The following is a 25,196-nucleotide window of genomic DNA, read 5'->3' on the forward strand; positions in this document are numbered from 1 at the left end:
GACCATAGTCACCTGAATAAACACTTAAATGAGCAATTACAGACTACTGTCAGCCCATGTGCATACAGCCCAAGTGATAAATCGCTCAGTTGTGGCTAGTCGTTCCATTTCAGCTTGCTGAAAAGGAAAAACAACTGCTGACTTCTTGCTCGGTGTAAACAGGAGTCATTCACTCTTTAAATGACTCCTACCATGTTTTCCTGAAAATAACACACTGTCTTATATTATTTTTTGCCCCAAAAGAGGCACAGTGTCTTATTTTCGGGGTGATGGGGGGGGGCTTATACTCACCTGGTCTTCGGTGGCGCTGCGGCAAACAGCATCATCCCCGTCTGACAGCTGAGCTTCTTCCTGGTGACAGGGCTTTAAATACTCCGCTTCCAGCAAAGCAAGCGCTGTGATTGGCTCATCAAGCCCCAGCCAGTCAATCACAATATGCGCTCGATGAGCCAATCACAGCCACTTGATGAATGACAGCACTTTGCTCGAGGCTTGGTATTCAAAGCCCCATCACCAGGAAGAAGCTCAGCTGTCAGAAGGGGAGGACGCAGTTTGTCGCAGCGCCGCCGGAGACCATCGGGAGGAATTGGGACGCCGCGGACCAGATGAGGTTAGCTAGGTCTTATTTTCAGGGGAGGCCTTATATTTCAAGCCTCCCCCCGAAAACTGGGGTAGGTCTTATTTTCATGGAAACACGGTATTTAGTGTGAATAGAGAAGGTTGTGAGGAAGAGATCTCTAGCCCGCTCTGCCTTCATTTTATGACAGGCTATTGCACCTGTGTCACTGGGATGTTTGTAAGGTGTATCCCGACAGTTATCCCGTGTAAAGGTACCTTAAGGCTAACCTCATATGGGTGATCATGATATGGGGCCATGAATCTCACCCCATTCCCCAGGGATGCAGGGCGTTTTCACGCAAAATAGCCTTGCATCAATTCAGGGAAGAAGCAATCCTACGGCGCAGCTTTCACAGCCGTGGCAGAGGATCTCAGAGTTTCTCCCATTGCTTTTTAATGGGTCCGCCGCCCCCATTGAAAACAATGGGGGCTGTGATGCGACATGGGTCAGAAACGCTATCTTTTCTCTTTAGGGAGAGCAGTGAGTGAGGAGACTTAAAAGGCCATTCATGCTCCTCTGGGAAATATGCAAATAAGGGAGATGGAACAATACCTCCACAGCACCACCTATTAGACAGCATTCCTGCAAGTCAATGTTACACTCTTTATATAAGTCTTGTAACAAACTTGGCTTTCAATTTCCAGTCATTGTTACAAGGCTTGTATAAAGAGTCTAACATTGATTTGAAGGAATGCTGCCTTCCAATATTAGGCGCTGCGGAAGTATTGTTCCATCTCCCTTATTTGCATGATGTGGCATCACACAGCAAGATAGAACATGCCATGCAGGAAAACATCGCTTATGTGCATGACCCCATTCAAATGAATGGGGTCCATATTTGTGCATCTCAAAACATGCAAATCTAGCGAGATTTTATTGCCCATGTGAAGGCTGAGTTGCAATACCACAAGCAGCCTGTAGACAGCTGTGACAATATTTTCGGGAGAAATCAGCCTGTGTATATAATTACGTTTTAAAAAAGAAAAAAACTTTTTTTCTATTTTAAAAAATTGCTTTTAAATAGTTTTTTTTAAAAACATGTATAGCAGTTTTTTGGGAAAAAAAACAACAGTCATGTTTGGTCTAAGGGCTTATTCACATGGAGGTATATCAGCCTGATTTTCACGCCCTGGCCAATATACGCTGCTCCTCTCTGCAAGGGGAGGAGGCGAGACGGGGTGGGAATTAGTGTACTGAGCTCCCGCCCCCTGCCACTGTTTGCAATGGGAGGAGTGGGATGGGGTGGGGCTCAGCTCTGCTCCTTCCAGCCCCTCCCATTGCAAACAGTGGTGAGGGGCAGGAGCTCAGCACACTATCTCCCGCGCCATGCTGCCTCCTCGCCTTGCAGAGAGGAGCAGTGTATATCGGCTGGGCGTGAAAACCCGAGCGATATACATCCATGTGAATAAGCCGTCATCCTGTACAATTCCTTCTACTAGCAGAGCTCAGCTTCCATGTCTTAAACAGAAGAATGACAGCTGCAGTGTGATTGCGGCAAGACAAGTTTTACTGTTCAGATGCTTTTGAGAAATGAGATCCCTCCCCATTGTGATATTAAAGGGGTATTCTGATTATGAAGAAAATTTTCAAAAATTCCAGATATGAAGGCGTTTCACCATGTTTATGCACAGCTCTTTATGGGTATAAATCGCACAGCCCTTGCCTACCTATCCTGTCCTTCATTTGAGATGTTTCCCCACCTCGTTATTCTCCAAGATGGCTTATCTGCTTATATGCAGCTTTAAACTACATTTCCCACAATTTCCTGCTCTGTACCTCCCCTGCATATCCCCACTAAGTGCTGCCCTGCTATTGGTCAACAATCCAGTCCAGAGAGCTGAGAACAAAAAAGCCACCCCTGGTCGTTCCTACTGAGCATGCCCATCCTGTAGTGCTGGAATGATTATAGGTCGTATCCAGGGCAACCTGGGAATAAATACTTCTGAGGTGCCAGGATAATGGAATGGTTTTTAGAGCTACAGACACAAAATCTAAAGCAGAAACACATTGCAGATCTTAATAACTTTTGATTATCATTGATTTGACAGCAACTTTGCATAACCGGGATACCCCTTTAAGAAAATGCCTAATGTGCCAAGTAAAAGAAAATTCTTGACTGACCTGTGGATCCAGTTTTAGTTGATTTTGTTGCACTTGTATTAGTTGCATTCTTGCTTTCTTTATCTTTCTCTTCCACCTTTGCAGCTTTGGGGTCTGTAATTGCACCACTTTTTGGACCTTTTTCGACTGAATCTTTCTTTTTTGGAGCAACACTCCTAGAACTTTTCTCCAAACTTTCTTTGATTGGTCCAGGTTTTGGTGAAGCAGCTGAAATCTTAGATTTGCTATCACTTTTTCTAGCTGGAGAAGATGATTTGGTTTTGCCTCCTGTTTTCTTGGTTTTTCCTTTTTCTTTGATATCTTTTTTCATAGGCTTGCCTAAACTCTGCTCGACAGGTATGGTTTCTGGATCCATCATTGAGACATCAGGGTGCCTAGGAGATGGGCTTGGGTCCTGCATGGGAATTGGAGGAGGATCCATATGTTTATAAGTTACTGTTTTATCAGTAGGAATAGTCTCGGATTCATCTTCGGAATCTATGTTTGCATCTGCTGTTATTGAAGGACATTCTTCGGTCTCTGGTGGGACATCTGAATCTGTCTGAGATGGGGCTGATTCACTAACTGAGGTTGGAGGTGTTTCATCACATTGACGCCCTTTCTGTTTTCCTCCTGAAGGTGGCTGACCTCCCCCAAGTTGAGTTAATGGCTTGTCTTGCTCCTGATTTTGCTCTTCACTTGCAAACCATTCCAATGGATTTGGGTTAATGAAAGAAGGGGACAGCTCTGTTTTCGGGTGTTTATATTCACATGCAGACACAAGACATAAATCAACTTCTTGTCGGTTCTGAGCAAAAGGTGACTTATCAGAGATAGAAAATCTATCATTCATTTCACTAGCATAGCTATAAGCCTCACAGATGTTATTCCTATCATCTAGATCTGCGGAACAAGCAAAGGGGTTTGTGTTATGTAAAACGGAGGGTTCTTTTAATGCCCTAGCCTGAAAACTATATGATTCATCGGAGGAAATTGGTAGAGATGAGGCTATTGAACCGTAATCCATTGAAAGATCATTTTTTGCACATGGAGGATCAACTGTACCAGGTGACTGTCTCAGTGAAGATGGTGTTGGTGTTATTGGAGAAGCATCTGCTTCAGGAGATAGCTTTCCTTGCAAAAAGTATTCCTGCTCAAGTATCGGCGGTGAGTAGAGTGGCAATTCTTCGTTTTGAACCACATCTTTCAATGAGTCTTCCTCTTTCAAAGGGGAACCTGTTTGTGAAGGTGTATGTGCAGAAGAAGTGGATGGTGATTGCTCTACCTGAGTATCAGCTGCTTCTTGTTTTTTGGCTGCAGTATAATATCCATTGTCAGTGGAAATTTTACTACCAAAGTAAGAGTCAGGTTGTTCAGATGGACTATATTCTACTTCAGTTGGTCCATTTTCTGATATATGTAGCATACTAGAAGCTACTGCAGGGTGTTCTGGTGATTGTCTACTAAAGTCCATGGCAAAAGATTGCTCTGGTGATTCCTGACTGAACTCCATTGTTGACTGTTCCGGTGATCTTTGTTCTTGGAGTGATGATGTGGATTTTCCTGTTCTAGGTGAGAAATCAGGTGGAGATATAGACATTGGACGGGGACATTCTTCCCTAGATGGTGACATTTCTGTTTCATGAAATGTGGTGGGGGTCTGAACAACAGAGACTGACAGAGAGTCATCAACTTCTGTGGAGTGTGGGGAGCCAACCTCGGCATGAAGAGAAGGAGAAACATCATCTGTCGTTGGTTCTGGGAATGAACTGGTAGCAACAGAAGCTGTGGAGACTGATGCAACACCTTCTATGTGAGAGTATGTGTCTTCTGCAACATTTTCATCTACTGGAGTGGCAGATTTATCAGATGCGGTGCCTTCAGAAATAGACATCTTTGTGTCCTCCTTAAACAAGATGAATGGGTTAGTGCTTATCTGTGTGGGAGAAAACTCTCCTGCTATTTTTCCTCCATTAGATGCTAAACTTTTAGTTTCGAAATTACTACTTTCTAGACCAAATGCTTTACTTGACAAAAGCTCGCTCTTCTCTTGTATTGCATCGGACAACATTTCAGACACAGGACTAATCTGAGAGGGAGAATGCCCTTTATCAGCAGTGCTAGCTTGTCCAGATGCTGGCTTAACATTAGTGGTTAAGAACATGTCATAGGGTGTTTCTGATCCAATTAATGGAGGGCTACGTAATGGAGATAAAACTTTTTCAATTGGAGATTCAGAATCTGGCACTGGCTCATCCATGGGACTTATTTTAGGGCTTTCACTCTTATCTTTGTCATCATAGAATTCAAACACAACAGGGACAGATGACTTTACTGTATTCTCTGTTGAAAGGCTTGCACCCTTTTCTTCTGTTGGTGACTGGTAGTAAGGTGTGTGACCAGCACTTCCAGCAGCAGATTGAGAAGGAGACGCTACTTCCAAGGTTTTATCATCTGGACTGGGACACTGCTCTGTCACTTCTTGTATTTCGTCGTGCAAAGGTGGCAAGGCACCTAGTTCAGATGTTTTAATTTCATTAGGAGTCAGATCGAAATTAACACTTCGTTCACTTAATGGTGTTTTAGAAACTGGTGATGGAGGTGCTGGGCTCTTACTTGGACTTAGCTTCTCTTCCAGCTCATAATCATCCTGTATTTCTAGATTTGTAGAACTTTTTCTATCAGTGTGTCCATACACATAAGCTTCACGTAGTGCTGATTTGGAGAATTTATCTTCTTCTAGAGAAGAAGGTGGTGAGATTGTTGAAGCCGAAGCACTGTATTCCTTGCCATCAGTAGCATCAGTTTTTGAAACATCAGAGAAGCCATTCAGTACATCAGGTAATGGAGATACCTTTGTTTTGCCATATTCCTGGGAACACAAAATCGCTTCGTATTTAGTGATGTTGACGTATTCTTGAGATGGAGATTCACTTTCCTCATTATTTGTCTCATCGCTCATTACATCTCTTGGTGTTGACATATCATCCATTGGAGTTGGTTCACTAGATATTTCAATTGTTGAATGAGTAAAGCCTGAAGTGGCAGTAAATTCTTCAGGTTGATCTTCTCTGTTCTCTTCATCAGATACAGTTGCTTCGCTCTCAGAACCTCCAGGTAAAGTCTCATCATGAATAGAAGCTCCAGGCTCTACAGCAGGGGACTGGGGTTCAGATGTCTTGGATGGTGTAGAAGACAAGATATATCTATCTTCATTGTCACTAGCGACTTCCGATTTGTCTTTTGTTGCAGTAGTATAGTGGTATCCAACTTCCAGCTTTTCTTTTTCCTGATAATCTTTCGCATCATCTGTTTTGTCTTCATCTGCCTCTTCTTCTGTTTCCTCTATATCTTCCTCTAATGCCTCGGAATCAGCAATGTCCTCATGGCTATCATGCTTGTCTTTCATATGCTGGAATGCATCTGCATCACCCTCTTCCTCAGTTTCATCAGTTTCAATAGCTGGTTGTTCACCCGGTGAAGCTCTCTCTTCAATATCTTCCACCTGTTCGTCAACCTCCTCGGTATCTGCTTTTTCTTCATAGTCACCAGTTTCAGATGATTCCTCAAGCCCTGTCCCTTCATCTTCATATTTGTCATTTTCATCTGACCTGTGTTTATCAATTATTTCTAATTCCTCTGGAGTCTGCTGACATTCACCTTCAGCTTCTGTTGTAGTTATTCCTTCATCTGGTGAATCTGCTGGTTCTTCACTGCTAGCATTGTCCTTCTTGATAATATAAGAATCAGTCTGTACAATGACTGCTTCATCCCTAGGAGACAGTACCTGTAATTGAGGCTTCCCTTCTTCATTGAACTTGACTTCCTCATGTCTGAGGTCATCAAAGTCTTTTGTTAAATCTTCAGGGGAAGACATAAGGGATCTTTGTGCAACAAGATCTACTATATTTTCAGCAGCTTGAGATGAAGCTTGAACAGATGCTGCTGCTACTGCAGCTACAGCTGCGGTGGCTGCAACAGCTCCTGCAGCTGCCAATGGCTTCTTGTCAGCAACTTTCTTTATTACTTTTGTCTTATCTTTTATCTTGTTTGTAGCTGCTGCTTCCTTTTTAGCAGGTTCCTCTTTCTTTTGCACTTTTCCTTTAGCTGCAGGCTTTTTAGCATCAGAAGTTGGTGATACTTTCTTTGTCTCCTTAGAGACTTTCTTGGGTTCTTTTTTAGCATCCTTCTCTTCCTTCTTCTCTTTGTCATCTTTTTTTACTTCTTTTTTCGTGTCTTTTTGAGGTGTTTCTTTTTTTACATCTTTTTTAATCTCCTTTTTCACTTCTTTCTTGACTTCTTTTTTTACTTTATCTTCTTTAACTTCCCTTTTCAGCTTTTCTTCCTTAACTTCTTTCTTAAGTTTTTCTTCCTTAACCTCTTTCTTAGCTTTGTCTTCCCTAACCTCCTTCTTCACTTTATCTTCCTTTTTAACCAGTGTTTTTTCTTCTTTCTTTGAAGCTTCTTTCTTCACATCATCAGATTTTGCCTTGACTTCCTTTTTCACAGCTTTCTCCTTTACGACTTTAGGCTTCACATCAGCTTTTTGTTTTTCTACATTTTCTGCTTTTATTATTGGTTCTTCTTGGTTTGAAACAGACTTTTCTGCTGAGGATTTGGCTTCATCTTTTACCAGCTTTTTAACAGAGTTTTTCTCCTTGTCCACCTTTTCAGCTAGTTCAGGGTGGGTGCTTTTTACATTTTCAGCATGCTCTTCTTTTAATTCTTTTTTCACTGGTTTGCTGGGGGTAGTTTTTGTGGACTTTAGACTCTCTTTGCTTTCTGCTCTCTGCTTCATCTTTGCTTGCTTTACTGCAGGGCTTGAAATGTTGTCACTTAGGTCTTTCTGTGTTATGACAGGTTGCTTCAAAAAGTCCAGATGTTTGAGCTTTTCAAGGCCTTCAAGTATTTGGTATTGTGTTGTGTTTCCTGGAAACAAGACTCTCACTATTTTCTCAGAAGGATTTGATGGATGCCATACAATAAGAGAGGAAATTGAAGTTAGGTAATTGATAGGGACATCAACTTCTTGACCGTTGGGTAAAACCAGGCCGGCTTTTTCTTTGTTGGTTCCAGACCACTGCTGCATAAAGTACTGAGTTTCTTTGCTTCCCTTTACAGGATTCAACACATACATCTCAAGCTTTCCGACACCCATTTTTTGAAATAAAATAATGGGTTCAATAGAGTTTCCTGCATTTCTAAATAGAGGTTCTGGCTTCAGAGATAATTTACTTAAGTACTGAAGTGTAAAATTAGCTTCTTCTATGCTTCTTCTAACTTTGAAGTTGGGTTCTGGGTTTTTCAAATTGTCTGGGACGTTAAGAAACACAACTCCAAGGTCTGGAGAGATAAGGTTTTTCATCCAATCACTGTTGGTTGTTGACCCTTGAGACTGTTCTTCTTCAAGCTCACATATTTTCCTTTGAAGCATACTATTGATTCCAGGCAGATTGTCATCTCCAATGTGGGTGAGCAATATTGAATCTACCCTATCTAAATGTCTAATCAGTTTCCAAAAGCATGATTTTCTTTCAGATCCACCATTAATAAGCATGTTAAATCCATTTACTGCAAATAAAGCAGAGTCTCCCCTTCCTCCTGGGAAAATATAGCAACATGGCTTTGAAAGCTTCAGAAAGCCCCCAGATGTGGGTGGTTCCAAAATGTCAAATGGTGATGGTATTTCTACAGATTCTGATAGGTATTCTGTAAATTCTGAAAGTCCTTCCATTTCAGGTAAAATTGAAGATGAGTTGAGTTTGATATTGATGAAGTCTTGAAGGTTGTGTCTCTCTAGATTAGAATTCTTCCAATATCCTTCTTCAGGACAAAAAAGTGTAAGGCTTGCTTTATTGGCTGGGTGTGTATTGCTCAAAAGCTCACCAATCTAGAAATAGAGACAGAAAACAATATACATGTCATAAGAAATGACGGAGAAAATCAAACAATAATCATAAAAGTAATGCAGGTATAGAGTAACAAGGTTTCTGCACTGTTGCACTGAAAAATGATATATGCCATGCTATGAAAAACTCGGCAATGTTGTGTTTCACCATTTTTTCCCTGAAACCCTATGCATGTATTTAATGTACTGAAAACTTTTCTCACAGACAGGGAAATTAACTTGTCCCAAGTTACACTGTCTAGCTATCAAGGAAGCTGCAGAAGTCAGCCTATGGTGTATGCTCTGATGACTAGAGTGAAAACTAGAACATTTCAGTATTTTGATATGTGGAATTTGCGGTCAGACACCCGCTGCGAATTCTGCAGCAGTGTCCATCCATAGACATGCTGTGGTAAACGATTCTCCCCTGCCCACGAGCGTAAATCAACTGCAATTTTCTGCTCGTGGAGGGGAATCTCAGCAGGTCCTATTCTGTGCGGAAAATCGTGCAGGCGGAGTCAATGGAAGCTGTCTGTCCCACGATATTCCGTGCAGTCGGCACTGCGGAAGTATTGCGGGTATCTGCGTCACCGCCCAGCGCTGGCGCTGCATGTGCCACACTGCGTATGTGTGCTGGCTCACCGGGTGAGACACTCGCAGCGGATCCGGACAGGTGAGTATAGGGTCTCTGGGGGGGCGCCGGGTCTGATTCCGCTGTTAGCCCTAAAGAGGTTGTCTGGTTTTAAACTATTGATGACCTATCCTCAGGTTAGGCTATTAGGAATAGATCAACAGGTGTCTGCCACCCAGGAATCCCACTGATCAGCTGTTCTGTGGGCTGATGTGCTTTTGCATTGAGCTGATTTCTGCAGGAAGCAAACAGCTTCGTTCCCACTGCGGTGGTCACACTTGGTATTGCAGGCCAAGTTCCCATTCATTTCAATGCCTGCAATACCAAGCCAGGCCACTACAGTGGGAACAAAGCTGTCTTCTGCCTGCATAAGTCAGCTCAGTGCTCAAGCACACCAGTCCAGAAAATAACCGAGTGGCAGGGGTCCCTGGTGATGGATTGCTGCTGATCTATTACTGATGACCTGTCCTGAGGAAAAACCACCAATAATTTTCAACAGGGTTGTCAACCGTCCAGAAATTCCTGGACAGTACAGAAAAATAGGGCATTTTTTCCAGTTTCTGTGACAAAAATAGATGCCTCAATGATTTTTTTTTAGCCTGGTGGTACTTGGGTAGGCTATTATCACTATAATTATCACCATTTTACCACTCACAGTAAATGCTGGTAGTTCTTATCAGTTTCTGGCCTATAAAGATGTATCACTTATAATTTTTTTCATTCAGCATGGTTTTCTAATGTGTCCATGAAAAATTTTGTTTGCCCATGATTTTTGAATAAGTTGCCCAGAAAAAAGAATAACCCAGGTTGGCAACCCTTCTTTACAACTGGACAACCCCTTTAATTATAACCAGCGGTTATACGGATCATTATTAGTAATAGGGATATTACTCTTGGCAATCTTATTATTACTGATATTTGATGGTAATGAATAACTAATGTAATTTCTCATTCAATAAAGATTTTTAGATTGTGCAGGCGCAGAGCAATGCAGGAGATAATATACAGATCCAGGATATTACTTGTAATATATCTCATAATGACCTCATACCTCCTGATCTGTGAAGATCTCTATGAAGTTTTGGAATGAGAAGGATCCAGACTGAAGAATAAGTTCTCCTGTATTTTCAAAGCACTGTCCTGTCAACACTAAAAGTTTGTGTCTTGCAGCATCTGTGATCATCAGACGTACCTAAAATAAAATATAAACATCCACACTTTAATTATCAAAGGAAGACACAGACATTTACACATTCAGTCTGCATGACAAAGTTCATTGAATCATAGACTGGTAGAGTTGGAAGGGACCTCCAGGATCATCAAGTCCAACCCCCTGCTCAGTGCAGGATCACTAAATCATCCCAGACAGATGTCTGTCCAGCCTTTGTTCCATAGAAGTAGAACTCACCACCTCCCGTGGTAACCTGTTCCACTCATTGATCACCACCAAGTATCAAAAACATTCCTATCTTGCTTCAAAATTTCAATCATTAGACTTGTTCACCATTGCTGGACCGTCACTTGACAGATGTCACCGATGCCTGACAGAGCCCACTGACTTATAATGGGACCCTTGGTGTTCAGTTATGAGGGGATGCAGCACTATTCTTTATGCATTCTACATGCTATGCTATTATTCCCTAATGTATGGCAAAATCTGAACTGGAGCCTCCTATGCAGATGGGAACATCGACTTATGCAGACTATAACTTATATTGGATTTTAATATGTTTCGTTGTTCCATGTGATAATGTACAACCCAGAAGACCTTTTAGCTTCTTAGGGCTTAAACAGACGAACGTGTTTGCAGAGGTTTTCGCGCATGTGAAAATCATGCCCGCAAAATGTGACGAAGCGAAGCCTTGGATTACAATTGTTTTATCCTCACGAGCGAGTTTCTAGCGTGCAATTCCTACACGCGAGAAAATATAGGCCTTGCTTATCCTTCTCATTGCGACGAGCCAGCGTATTTGCACATACGTTCGTCCGTTTAAGCCCTCACATAGGTCTTTAAACAAACAAGAGGTTGAGTCTGAGGCCGCTCTCACACAGCGTCAGTAAAACGGGTCAACTGCGTTTTTAACGCACCCCATCATTGTAATGGGTAATGAAGTGCTTTAAAAGCGCTTAAACGCACGAAAATAGAGCAGACAGCGGTCAAATGCTAGTCTGTAAAGCCCCATTGAAATCAATGGAGGCATTGTACAGCGTTTGAAACGCCGCGGTAAACACTGTAAAAAGCATTATGTGTGAAAGTGGCCTTACAAATATAGCATTTCTGAACTGCAGTTTTAGGCCGTATTCCCAAGAGTGGATTTTCTACAGCAGAAGATCCCCTGCAGATTTTGGTGTGGATCCACTTATAAATCTGCTTTTAACGTGGATTTTGACAGATTTTTGTGCTGATTTTACCCCCTCATTTGAAGAGGTAAAATCCCCATAGAATATCTACCGTATAAATTGACATGCTATGGATTTAAAATCGGCACTGCATAACAGTTTGCTTTGTAGATTTTTGCAGCAATGTGAACAGGATTTCTCAAAATCTCCTTCACTTTGCTGCTACTGTAACAAGCTAAGGATTCTCTTTAGCCTCATCTGCTGTGGAAAATCCATAGCATATCTGAAACGTGTGAACTTATCCTACAATTGCACCTTGGTAATGTATTCTCTTTATCATTTTTGTAGTTTTTTTACCTTATTATCCAAGTCCCAGTTCACACTATCGTAGCATTTTATAAAATAATATAGCAATATACGCTGTAGTTCATATGGCGCAAAATTTTTCCATGCATGGATTTTGAAATTAGTGTTGTAGAAAGAAGAGGTCATGGCATGTCAATTCTTGGTGGTTTTTGCATGACTGCATGCAGATGTGCCCCACTGACAGGGACTATATCTGCATGCGGATCAGCATGAAAACCCTGCTTACAGGAGGATACAGGTATTCCTGTCACAGTTTCTGATTATGATCACACAGCTCCTATCTCACAGTTATAATGAAGTAGATCACAGCTCAACCTCCTTACTGTATACTTATGGTCTATTGCTTATTTAGAAGACTATAGAGGGTAATGATAATTAAACTGTCCCCCCAGCAGGCAGAATGGTATAGCCTCAGCTAATACTGTGCTGAAGCATCATAGGATTTATGTAAAACTGAAAGGAAAAATCTCAGCCTCAGGGCTCTTTCACATGAGCGTATAACAGCCACAGTTTTCATAATCGGCCGATATACGCTACGATCTGATGCATTGGATTCCAATGCATCAGATCACATGGCCATATTCCTGCAACGTAAAAGTGTCAGGCCAGGCCAATATAGCGCCAGGTGTTTCTATGTCGGGCCCAAAAGGTAGTCCTGGAACTATATTTTGGGCCAGAATTCGTCGGCCGCTGCATGGGCTCCTATGGGAGCCAATGGTAGCAGCCGGAGAAGGGAGGTGGGAGGGAGTTTAGCAGCGTGACTGCTTAATTCCCTCCGTCTTCTCTCCTCCCCTCTGGCTGACTGCAGAGGGAGGGGGCGGAGATAAGCACCGCCATAGCCCGCCTCCTCCCATTGCTGACTGCCGGGAGGGGGCAGAAGCTTAGCTCCGCCCCTGTGCCACACCCTTTCCATTGCAAACAGCCAGCGTGGAGGAGAGCGGAGGTGAGCCGGTGAGGGGGAGGAAAAGGGGCAACGGCATGGCGGCCTTGCCGCATATGCGCAGAGGTCCATTCAGTCCGAATGGGCACACAAATCTAACACTTTTTAACGAGTTTTTACGCCTCAGTTCGTATCGTCTATTGTCTGGCCGTAAAAACGGTGGCCGGTATACGCTCATGTGAAAGAGGGCTTAAGATGGTGTCTGATAAGCATCAGACAGGGGGCTGTATGGCATGGAAGTGACTGGAATACACAAAGGAGACCTACAGGGATTAACATGCAATCAGGTGAATGGTAGGGGGAGAGTGGCAGGGATGAAAATGTGTTTTTGCTGGAGTGGCCCTTTAAAGTTTATCTGTCTTATAAGATTTAAATGGGAGCTGTTTAGGAGGCTTAAAACTGGGTGAGGAGAAGCCAAACTCTGCTACAGAGGTAAAATTGTGGAAGACAGTTTCCTGCAAGTTATACACCACGGCAAGACTGAGCACAGCAACAAGACACAAGGTAGTTATATTACACCAGCAAGGTCTCTCCCAGACAAAGATTTCAAAGTAGACTGGGGTTTCAAGATGTGATGTTTGAGCTCTTTTGAAGAAGCACAAAGAAACGGGCAACATTGAGGACCGTAGATGCAGTGGTCGGCCAAGGAGACGTAGTGCAGCAGACATAATAGACATTGGGAGAAATTTATTAAGCTCAGTATTTCTGAATCCAGGCTTAATACAATTTCCCTTGGTGGTCGGTGCACTGAATACATAGAGAGGCGCACACCACTTCATGTATTGAGCACATCCCCGATTCCTCTGTGCACCCACAAAGAAATGTTTGCTAGGTCCAATCTGGCGTACATTGCTGGTGTAATGTATGCCAGTTTCTGATGTAAATTATACATAAATCTGGTAGTCTGGGGTGGCCATGCACCCTCCTGACAAACCTCACCGACTTTTCAGAAAAGTGGCAGGCTCTGCGCAAAATGAAGAAAAGTTGCAAATTTTTGTGTCCTATTGTGCTTACTTCCTTTCAAAATTGGAAGATATCCAGTAGTGTCATGAGCTCATAACTGGCATAAACGAGTGGAACCCAGATACAACCATCTACTGTTCAGGGACGTCAGACCAGAAGTGGTCTTCATGGAATAATTATAGTCAAAATCCATACTTCCAATGTAGAAACAAGGCCAAGCAACTCAACTATGCACAAAAACATAAAAACTGGGGTGCAGAAAAAAGCTCGGAAGGAGCTCTGGGCTGATGAGTCAGAATTTGAAATATTTTGCTGTAACATAAGGCACTTTGTTCACCAAAGGACTGGACAGTAGTACAATAATGAGTGTCTGCAGCCAACAGTGAAGCATGGTGGAGATTCCTTGCAAGTTTGGGGTTGCATTTTAGCAAATGGAGTTGGGGATTTGGTCAGGATTAATGATGTCCTCAATGCTGATAAATACACATCCAGATACTTATTAGAGATGAGCGAACGTACTCGTAATGAGTACTTACGCACCCGAGTACCGCCATTTTCGAGTACTTCAGTACTCGCGCGTAAAGATTCGGGGGCGTCGTGGGGCGGGGAGAGGCGCGGCGGTGCGGGGGGTAGCAGCGCGGAACAGGGGGGAGCCCTCTCTCTCTCCCTCTCCCCCCCACTCCCCACTGCTACCCCCCGTGCCGCCACGGCGCCCCCCGAATCTTTACGCGCGAGTACTGCTGTACTCGAAAATGGCGGTGCTCGGGTGCGTATGTACTCGTAACGAGTACGTTCGCTCATCTCTAATACTTATCCATCATGCAATACCATCAGGGAGGCGTCTGATTGGCTTCAAATTTATTTTGCTGCAGAATAACAACCCCAAACATACAGCCAATGTCATTAAAAACTATCTTCAAGGCTGTGGGCCTATTAGTCACTAATTTGTTATGTCCATTAACACTTTATAATCTTCATTTGCGTGTAAAAGGGCCTCCAGGAGCTGTTTGCAGAGCCCAGCATGTGGGCTGAGTTCTGCACACAACTATATTGTTCTTGCATAGGCTTCCGGCAGAATAAAATGTAATCTCTCGACTCCTGCTGAGAACACAGAGTGCGGTCTGTTGAGAGATACTGTTATCTCTCTGCGGCTGAACAATGGATTTTAAGCTCACCTTAAAATGATGTAAAGTGCACAATGTACGTGTTTACACACAGCAATTATCGATCACCTGCAGTCGTTTGAGCGAATTTTGAGCGATAATCGTTATGTTTAAATGGGCCTTAAGTGGTATTCAATAGGGTGAGCCCATATTGTACTCACATTCTGCAATATATACTAGTTGAATATAAACAAGGAAGACGTTCCAGCAACTCAGGAATCTGAAAATAACTTTATTCCACATGCATAATCATAGAGCAAAAAATGTGCATAGACTATACAACGGCCTACACATTTCAAGCAAAGCTCTTAAGCATGGCATAGTTTTTACCCTATGATTATCCACGTGGAATAAAGTTATTTTTCACATTCCTGAGGTGCTGGGACTTCTTACTTGTTTATGGGGCTCAAGTAGCAGCTCCTGTATGCATGCACACAGTGGGAGACAATCAGCGAGGTTGGCTGAGCTGGTGTTCTTTCCTGGTTTATTACGTAACAGCAACAAGCAAATCTGAAGGGCGAGGGTTCTGTAGACGGCATGCAAGTAATATAACGTATTTACAAAACTACTAAACATTGGATTTGGTAAAAACAATACATACTTCTGTGCTGACGGCTTCATCTGAAGGGTTGATTAAGACAACTGTTTCTAAAACATCACTCCGATGGTGAAGGATTTTTTGACCTGCAGAAAATAAATGAAGAAAAGAAATAGCTAAGTAAACAAATACATTAATAGTCGGCATATAAATTCTTGCCGAGTTCGGAAGCCAGGGATGTACTCTACACCTCACCCATGAGTTCCACAATATCCAGTGGTAGAATATAATGATATATGTACAGTGGCACTCTAATTGATCATCGTTTGGGCTCATAAACATGGCACCACATTTTCTCCTGGAAGCAATATAGCATGCTAACGTACCACTCAAACTGGAGGCACACAAAAGTATAGAATTCTGTGGGCTCCATCAACACATATCGTACGAGCAATGCAGCCGTGCAGTTGAAGCCTAAAGATGACTATTGAATTGACACATTCGTTGACAGATCCAGAAAATTTTGGAGAGATTAACGGTGAGCGGCTTGACATTTTGAAAAATGGATGCTAACGGCTCAAATTAAAGCTCTGTTCACGCGGATTCGACTTAGAGAATACTGTAGCGTTACACACCAGAGTACGTTTTCTACTTAGCACCTATTTTATACAACTGCATATTATTTCATAAGTGCGTTCAGGCAATATATCGTCCTGATGAGGGAAAATGTAAAGTTATTGAGTACAGCTGCACTGCTCCCTCTCGTGCTTCATTTAAACCGTTCCCCCAACAGGGTATCTGGGGGCTGTTTAGAAGGTACAGTTGCCCTACTGGTGTAGCATTTTTACTGCTTCTTAGGCTACCTTTACACATGGCGGAATCACTGCGGGTATTCTGCAATGTAGTACTCACAGCAATTTAGCTAGAAATCCGCAGTAGCCAAATCCCCACCTAAACTGTGCAAATTTGGCAGTGTTTTCTATTGCGGATCAGCTGTGGAATTTAAGACTTGCATTGCAAGTGTTCAATTCTGCAGCATAAATACACATGCTGAAGATTTAGAGTCCATAGTGTTTTTCAAAAAAAAAGTTACGAGAATTTACAAAAGTTAAATTAACTATTGTGGTAGGTTGAAAAAAAAATCTATGCAATACTCAGCCCGAGGCTTGGAGCTTATTTTAGCTGCTCTGTCTAAGAACAGACACATTACTGTTATTAACTGTTCCCACTTATTAAGGTCAGTTTCTTACTACAGGCAAATCTATACCATTACATCTTTTTGATTCTTTTTCAAAGGATAACCTCTTTAAAAATAACTTCTGTGTTTTTTTTTTTTATAATTATAAAAATACGGCAAAATGGGCAAGATTCCTCTCACAGAGTCAGAATGGCACTCATTGTGTGACATTTAACCAATGGGGGGGTTAGCCCAATAGGGAAGTGTTATTAATACTGCAGGATACTACCAATGCCAGAGTTGTATCCAAGGCAAAAAGTCAAACCTTAAGTTTTATCCACGTATAATATATTTTCCTAATGTGTTAGGTTGTGATGCTGGGGTTTGTTGTTCTACAGGGTTCCAGGAGCACACAAGCCCAGGTGAGGGTTAATTGAGCTGGCTGGGTGTGGTTGTTCTAGTCAGCCAATCTCCGGGGTCTAGGTGTAGATATATACCCCAGCCCCTCTACAATGAAGAAGCTGTATTTCCTCAGTCTTGTCTGCTGTGTGTGTAGTGTCTGGTCAGCTTGCAGCTTGCTGTATGTGTAGTGTCTGGTCAGCTTGCAGCGTGCTGTGTGTGTACTGTCCTGTGCTGCCTGTTTAGTTTCTTGCTAGAGTAGGGGCTGCAAGACACGAGGAGCCTTGTCGCGGCCTTGCGGCTTAAGTTCATTGGCCAGTGTATAAATTAATCCCACGCTTTTATATTCAGCTTTACCATCTGCTTTATTGTGCAAGGTTGTGTGGTGAGTTTGTGCATTTAATGTGTCAGTTCCACCTGGTTGCGAGTATCACCCTTTCAGGGAGAGCAGGGCCGAAGTTCCAGCATGGGGCCGCCTTTATTGAGGCGATCGCTCTGCTTTGTATGTAGGGCCAAGTCATCTTCCCTGCAGCACAGGGTCAGTTTCCCCTAACCTGTGTTTTTGGGTCACGTTCGTGTGAGCCTATTGTTTATTTGCCCATACACAACATAATGACAATCAACCTATCGTTCATCATGATCACTCTCCACACGCACGTCACAGCTTCTGTATTGTTACAGGATCTATGACTGATAGGATGAATCCATTATGACTACAAGATCGTTATGCTCTGTTTAACAGATCCACCATTATCTGTTATGATGTTTTTTTCCCCCCTGTGGACTTATAATGGGTTTGTCAGGTTTCCATCTTTTTTACTGCATAAAATATGCTGGTGAATGAAAAGCTATGGAAGCCTAACAAAAAGCACTAAAGGTGTATTCATATAGGCAAGTGATATGTAGGTCTGAGAAAATCTGAGCTACACCTTACTCGTTACCTGTAAATTTACATTAGATTTTTAAGAGAGTTTGATGCATTTTGACCGAAAACACAATATGATGTTGAATTTACTTGCATTTTTCAAGAATGTGAAAAAAAAATTCAAGTCATTACAATAGTTAAAATGTTAAAAAACGCACCCTACTCACATGACCATTGCATGGCATGTGAGTGCAATGTGTTTTTTTTCATGCTCCCGTAGGAAGTAATGAGCAATTCTTGAACACGAATTACCTAAAAACAGGACATGCTGCGATTTTTCTATGTGGAATCATCAGTCCCAGAGAAAAATTGCTCATGTGAATAAACAGATTGAAATTAACGGGTTCTTTTTTTTTTTTAAAGGAATTTTATTTAGCCAGAAATTAACAACAATGTAAACACGGGTAACTGGCACCGCAGGTGTCAGGTTCAACAAACAGTACATTGCATGAAAAACAGGGTAGAAATAGTCTTTGCCTGCGTACATACACATTTCTTCTTGACGCGTAATACCTGGCTAGTGTTTTTTTTTTTTTTCTTTAACTAATCAGCTGTTTAACCTTTGGATAGATCAACTGTGTTCAATCAGGAGAGAAAACACAAACTTAACCTTAAACTTAGCCCCCCCCCCCCCCCCCCCAACCCCCCGGCGCGACTCTTTTAAGGAAACTGTAGGAATAGAGGAGAAAATTTTATTTTTTTTTCTTCCCCTGAGCATAGGGTTTTAACGCAGAGAACAAGATGAACAGGTGTCTCATTTAACCTTCCCTCTCCCTCACTCCCCTACTACCACCTAGCTTGGCTCTCCCGACGCCATCGCGGGGCAGCTCACCCAGCCACCCCAGATCTTATCGAATTTTTCAGGGCACCCCCTAGCCATGTACATCAGTTTGTACATTGGGATTTCAGCATTAACGACCCGGATCCTAGTCGGCCTCCCGGGGTGTTTCCAATTGAGTAGAATCACTTTCTTTGCATAAAAGAGTAGCAGTTTGTACAGTGTACGTGTTGCTGCGGCCACCGGCAGGTCTCCCACAAGCCCAAAGAGGCACGTTCCAGGATGCATGATCCTCGGTGCCCCTAGATGCGTTTCCATAAAGGCAAGCACATCTCTCCAGTAGTCCTGTAAGACCGAGCACTCCCAAAACACGTGTATGACCGTTCCGTCCGCCGCCAAACATCGCACGTTGCAGTAGGGAGCAGGCCCATAGTGCACAGCCTGGAAGGGGTATAATATATGCGGTGCAGGAACTTAACTTGGATGAGCTTGTCTCTAGCACTAACCAGGGGAGGTCCAGATCCACTCAGTATGTCCTCATCCTCATCCTCCCCTGGGGTCAGGTCAGGGATGTCCCCCACCCATCTCTGTACAGCCCTCTCACCTAGCGGGGCCAGGTGTTGCGCTATATGGGCGTAGAAACTCGACAGCGGTTTGACAAGGTTGCACATCTGCGCCAGGCTCTCCAGCCGTGTCATGGATAGTGAGATAGATAGACCTCCAAACTGAGCCCTGGCCACATCTCGCAATTGGTAATACCTAAAGTAGGAGTTTTTGGGCAGGCCGTGGGCTATCCGCAGTTGCAGAAAGGTACAAAGCGTGCCCTCGCTGACTATGTCAGAGAGGACATTGACGCCCCGGCGTCTCCAGAAGGCAGGCTCCGGGAAGCGCTGGAAACGTGGCAGTTTGGGGATATTCCAGAGGGGAGTGTGTGGGGATCGCGCAGTCTCCTCTGCAGTGGACAGTCTCGTGACCCGCTGCCAGGCCTCCAATGTCACCAGCATGGGAGTGGGAAGAGGGGCGACCAAGGATGAGTGTCCACCCAGAAGCAGCCCCCGTAGATTCTGGGCAGGGTCCACCATTCTACGTTCAAGGCGCACTGCCGGGTTATAATCTGACGAGGATAGCCACCATCCCGCGTATACCAGTTGGCTGGCCAGGTAATAGTAATAGAAGTGTGGTAGGGCCAGTCCTCCCCCGCTCAACGGGAGGCACAGAGTCTCCAATTTAATCCTGGGTGTAGTGCCCCTCCACAGTATGCGCAGCACGATACCGCGGAGCTTAGTAAAGAATTTTTTTGGGACTAACATAGGGGAATTATGCAGTATATACAGGAATTTTGGTAGCAGTTTCATTTTTAGCAGGTTTATTCTGCCCACCAGCGTGAGCGGGAGAGAGGCCCAATGCGTCGCCACCTCCCCAGCCCAGCCCAGGAGAGGGACCAGATTGGAGTTGTAAAAAGCGAATAATTCCGCTGAGACCTTTACGCCCAAGTAGGTGGTCTGGGTTGTCCAACTCAGTGGGGCGGGCAGAGGGAGCTCGGCGGCCACAGGGTCCAACGCCAGTAAATGGGTCTTGTCCCAGTTGACCTTAATGCCAGAGTGCGTGCCGAATGCGCCGAATATAGTCAGGGCTGCGTCTAGAGAGGCCTCCGGATCCTGAAGGAAGAGAAGGGTGTCATCTGCATAGAGCGCTATGCGCTCTTCGTAATTGTTCAGTTTAAATCCCTTTACTGTTGGTGACGTTCGGATTTGGATCGCAAGAGGCTCTATGGCGAGGGCAAACAGAGCAGGGGACAAAGGACAGCCCTGTCTTGTTCCTCTACTCAAAGAGAACTGGGCAGAAACATGTGTGTTAGTTTTAATGTTGGCCATCGGGGAGTCATATAGAATCTCAATCCATTTAATAAAAGTTGGCCCGAATCCGAACCGCCGCATCACCGCCCATAAGTATTTCCACTCTACTGAGTCAAAGGCCTTTGCCTGATCTATAAATACTAGAGTACGCTTCCCGCAATTAGTGTGCTTGTACGACAAGTGGTTAAAGAGCCTCCTCAGGTTCATGTCCGTGCTTTTGCCAGGCATGAAGCCAGACTGGTCAGCGTGTATGATCTCATGCAGTACTGAGTTTATACGCGTCGCCAGTATTTTTGCAATTACTTTTACATTGTTATTGAGAAGGGAAATGGGACGGTAAGAGCTGTCGTCTGTGGGATCTTTTCCTGTTTTAGGGATCATTATTATTAGGGCTTTACGCATTGTGTCCGGTAGTGCCTCCTCCCGCAGAGTAAAGTTATATAGTGTGAGAAGTCGTGGGGCCAGGGTTTCCCAATTTTTTTTATACCATTCCCCGGGGAGCCCATCCATGCCTGGTGACTTCCTATTGGGAAGCGACTTAATGGCTTCTGTTATTTCCTCTACACTTAGGTCTCTGTCCAGGTGGGCCGCGCTGTCTCCACTCAGTGTGGGGAAGGGAATGCCATCTAGGTACGCCAAGAGCTGCACTTCAGTGCAGCTCAGTTTGGAGGTGTACAAGTCCCTGTAGAATTGGGCGAATGCTTGATTGATTAGTTTGGGATCGTTTAATAGGGTACCCGTGCTATCTCGCACTGCTGTAATTGGTGGCAGTGTCTGATCCTCTCTAGCCAAGTAGGCCAGTAAGTGGCCATTCTTGTCTCTAGCGGGTTCTTTTTAATATGCATGTTTAGTCCATATCGCAATTAGATGGACCTCACAAGTGAAAATGTGTGTGAATACACTGTGTGAACAGAGCCCCTGGTATTCCTGATGGCAAGAATAGCGTAGTCTGTGAAAAATGCCGGCGAGAACCTGACATAATCCAGTGAAAGTCAATGGGGTATGCTTGAAAATGGATTCATGATTTAATGGCTACTTTAAAAGCAGTGTTCAATCATAAATGACCTACAGCTTAAAATCAAGGTTTTATGTTAAACATTAGGGATGAGCGAGTATACTCGCTAAGGCACTACTCGCTCGAGTAATGTGCCTTAGCCGAGTATCTCCCTGCTCGTCCCTAAAGATTCGGGGGCCGCCGCAGCTGACAGGTGAGTTGCGGCGGCGAGCAGGGGAGAGCAGGCGGGAGAGAGGGAGAGAGAGATCTCCCCTCCGTTCCTCCCCGCTCTCCCCCGCAGCTCCCCGCTCCGCGCCAGCCCCCGAATCTTTAGGGACGAGCCGGGAGATACTCGGCTAAGGCACATTACTCGAGCGAGTAGTGCCTTAGCGAGTATACTCGCTCATCTCTATTAAACATATATTTTAACACAATCTTGAAATCCTGTAGTTTTCACTGTTGCCACTGAGCATCATAATAGTCTGATACTTCCAAGAACCAGGAAAAAAAAATTACAAAAAAAGAATATTTATCAATATTTGATTTTAACTAGTAAAAATAAAAGTTGATACAATTCCTGAAGAACTGAAGCCATGACACTAGTGAACAGAGGCTAACACAGACAAATTGTCAGTAGAGCCTACCATACTTATTAGGTATTTATTGCTCTGCATGTGCTATAATTTAATATCAATGGGACGACTCAACGTCAAATATTGGTCAGATAGGCAGGCATTCAACCCATCAAATTCATGCACATTTGGATGCTCTGAACCTGCATGTTTATGGAGGGATCGAAGACAACAGCCATCTGGCAAAAGGTGTCTGATGTGTACTGGGATTTCAAAATAAAACACACACAACATAACGTACATATTAAGGGTGGCTTCACACGAGCGTGTTTTTGCGTGTACATAGGTGCGCACCCATGTACATGCAAAAACATGCGTGAATTCAGGTCCATGCATTGTCTTCAATGGAGCCGCAGATGCTACCGACGGTTCCATTGAAGGCAATGACCTGCCAGCACCCCTGAGTTGTTTTTCAGGGAAGGGCTTTACATATAAGCTCTTCCTTGAAAAAACTGAATTTTAGTGTAAAAAGAAAAAAAAATGCATGCATTGTCTTCAATGGAGCCGCGGCTGCTGCCGTGGCTCCATTGAAATCAATGCTCGCCCGACACCACTACATTCATTTTCAGGAAAGAGCTTTACGTATAAGCCCATCCCTGGAAAAGAAAGATTTTAGTGTAAAAAAAAATAAAAAATATACTTACCTCTCAGCCGCTGCCGTCACACCCGCCGGGATGAAGAACACATCTGCCGCATGCGGTAGATTGTTTCCTTCATCCCCTCTAGTTAAAAGAATTCCCTGCTGCTAGATCCGCCACATCTGTGACAGATGCAGCAGAGGAATTCTTCAATTCTCTATCACAGCTGTCACACATGTCAGCTGCGGTAGAGGATTGTGCTGCTGGCAACCCCTTCAATTGATTTCAGGGAAGGGCTTTAAATATAAGCCCTTTCCTGAAAATCCAGCAAAAGTGCTTTAAAAAACAACAACAAAAATGATACTCACCTCCCTTCAGCTGCCGGGGCTCAGCCGCATCTTCTCCTGCTGTCCCCTGCCCTGTGGTGCTGATCTGTCAGCAGCTGGGGATTTAAAATCCCTGCCTGTTAAAAGAGCTGAATGTGATTGGCTGAGGTGCTCAGCCAATCACAGGCACCTCTCCCCGAATAAATGATGGGCGAGAGCTGCCCCCCCCAAATAATCAGAATAAAGGATAAATATAATTGACATCGCTATTTCCGAAAAAGCCTAAACTATCTAAGTATCATATTTTTTATCTTACGCAGTGAATGCTGTAAAGAAAATAAATACATAATGACAATAAAAATGTAACAAAAATTGATCAAAAAGTTGTGTGTACCCAAAAATGGTAGCAATAAAAACTAGTTTGCCATACAAAAAACAAGTGCTCACACAGTGCCATCGATGGAGAAATAAATAAAATATGAAGCTCTGAATATGACAAACAAAGCATGTTTCTTTTTAATAAAAGGAGTTTACATTTTTTAAGTAGTAAAACATAAAAAAAACATTAAACATGGTAGTGTTGTAACTGGAACTCACTCATAGAATTTTTAAAAAGTTGGAAGCTATTAGAAAGTTGGAACTCACTCATAGAATTAAGTTAACATGTCCTTTTTACCACATCATGAATGCCCCAAAAGCAAAACTCCCTGAAAAATAGCGGGTTTGCATTATTTTCCATTTCATCCCACTTAAAAATATTTTAATGTTTTCCAAACCATTACATGGTGCATTAGATGTTACCACTAAAAAATACAACTCATCCCATGATAAAACAAGCCCCCATATTGCTATGTCGATGGAAAAATTAAAAAGTTAGCTCTTGGAATTCGATGATGAAAAACACAAAAATGAAACCACAAAAAAATGGCTGGTAGTTATGGGGTTAATTGGAGCAGATTAACTTTGTGTCTTTTCCCTGAGCCTTATTTACACAGTGTGCAGGCAGCCTGGGACTGAAGCTCTGCAAAACTCTGACAGCCCTGATAAGACCAACTGAACTGTACCTGGGCATATGAAATAGTTAACCCTTTCCAATCCAATTTGTATCCTGGTTTTCCTAAGGGGCTTACTCTTTTCTGCCATTATACAACGGCGCTATATGCTGGCTAAAGCCAGTACTGCATGAGGTGATACGTTGGATAGGCTCTGACAGCAGAGAGGCTGGCAATATACAGTAAGAGAAACCCGACGGATGTCTTCCAACATCGGAGCGGTACAGCCTTAAATCATAATGTCTTCAGAGGTCAGACAGTGGATTGGGTTAATCTTTTGTCAGAGGAGCGGGAGCTGAGCTTACTAAATGCAGGGAAGAGAGAGCAAGGACACAGCCTACTCTGCAGATGCTCGTCCAAAGCCAGAGACAGAGCAATTACATAAAAGTGAAGGCAGACAAAACTAAGCCTGCTCAACCAGAGTGAGGAACTACTGGAGGGCATGTCCAGGACTAACTAAAGTTAAAGAGGGTATGGGGTGTTCAGAGGGTGAGAAGTCAGGACTGGTTCGTTTTCAAAAAATAGATGTACTTGCAAATGTTAATGATTTTAGATATAGAACACAATGAGCTACCAATGTGATCTTGGGAATATCCCCTTAGTCTGTGTGTCCTAGCTGCATACCCAGCATGCATTGCATACAGCATGTCTTCATCTATATACTAATCAGTGTTTCTCTAAACATAACAGTAGAGTGTACCATATAATTACATTCCCTTCAAGAACTGGATGGACTCTGTACTATTTAACCTTATTACCACTGTACTTTTTCCTTTTTCCCCTTGAGACCTGAGTCCGTTCAACACCAGCTGCCTTCCTCTTTACAATGGGTAATATATTGATTTTCTGTGTAAATTGCATTCATTAAAACTAATAACTTGCTGCACTTCGGGTGACTTGGATCTGGTGAAATAGGAACATGTTCACTTATG

General features: G+C 43.3%; 1 protein-coding gene across 1 annotated transcript in view; it reads right to left on the reverse strand.

Moving 5' to 3' along the window:
• The window catches only part of MAP1B (microtubule associated protein 1B), a 93,888-nt gene that overhangs the window by 12,306 nt on the left and 56,386 nt on the right, over positions 1-25,196 (reverse strand). Inside the window, exons 4-6 of the mRNA XM_066602922.1 lie at positions 15,611-15,693; positions 10,289-10,429; positions 2,741-8,609 (exon numbers count right to left, since the gene is read on the reverse strand). Of these exons, the coding sequence (XP_066459019.1) occupies positions 2,741-8,609; positions 10,289-10,429; positions 15,611-15,693 (6,093 nt within the window). The remainder of the gene's footprint in view (positions 1-2,740; positions 8,610-10,288; positions 10,430-15,610; positions 15,694-25,196) is intronic.

The sequence above is a fragment of the Eleutherodactylus coqui genome, chromosome 5 (assembly GCF_035609145.1).
Source record: "Eleutherodactylus coqui strain aEleCoq1 chromosome 5, aEleCoq1.hap1, whole genome shotgun sequence".
Classification (NCBI taxonomy): domain Eukaryota; kingdom Metazoa; phylum Chordata; class Amphibia; order Anura; family Eleutherodactylidae; genus Eleutherodactylus; species Eleutherodactylus coqui.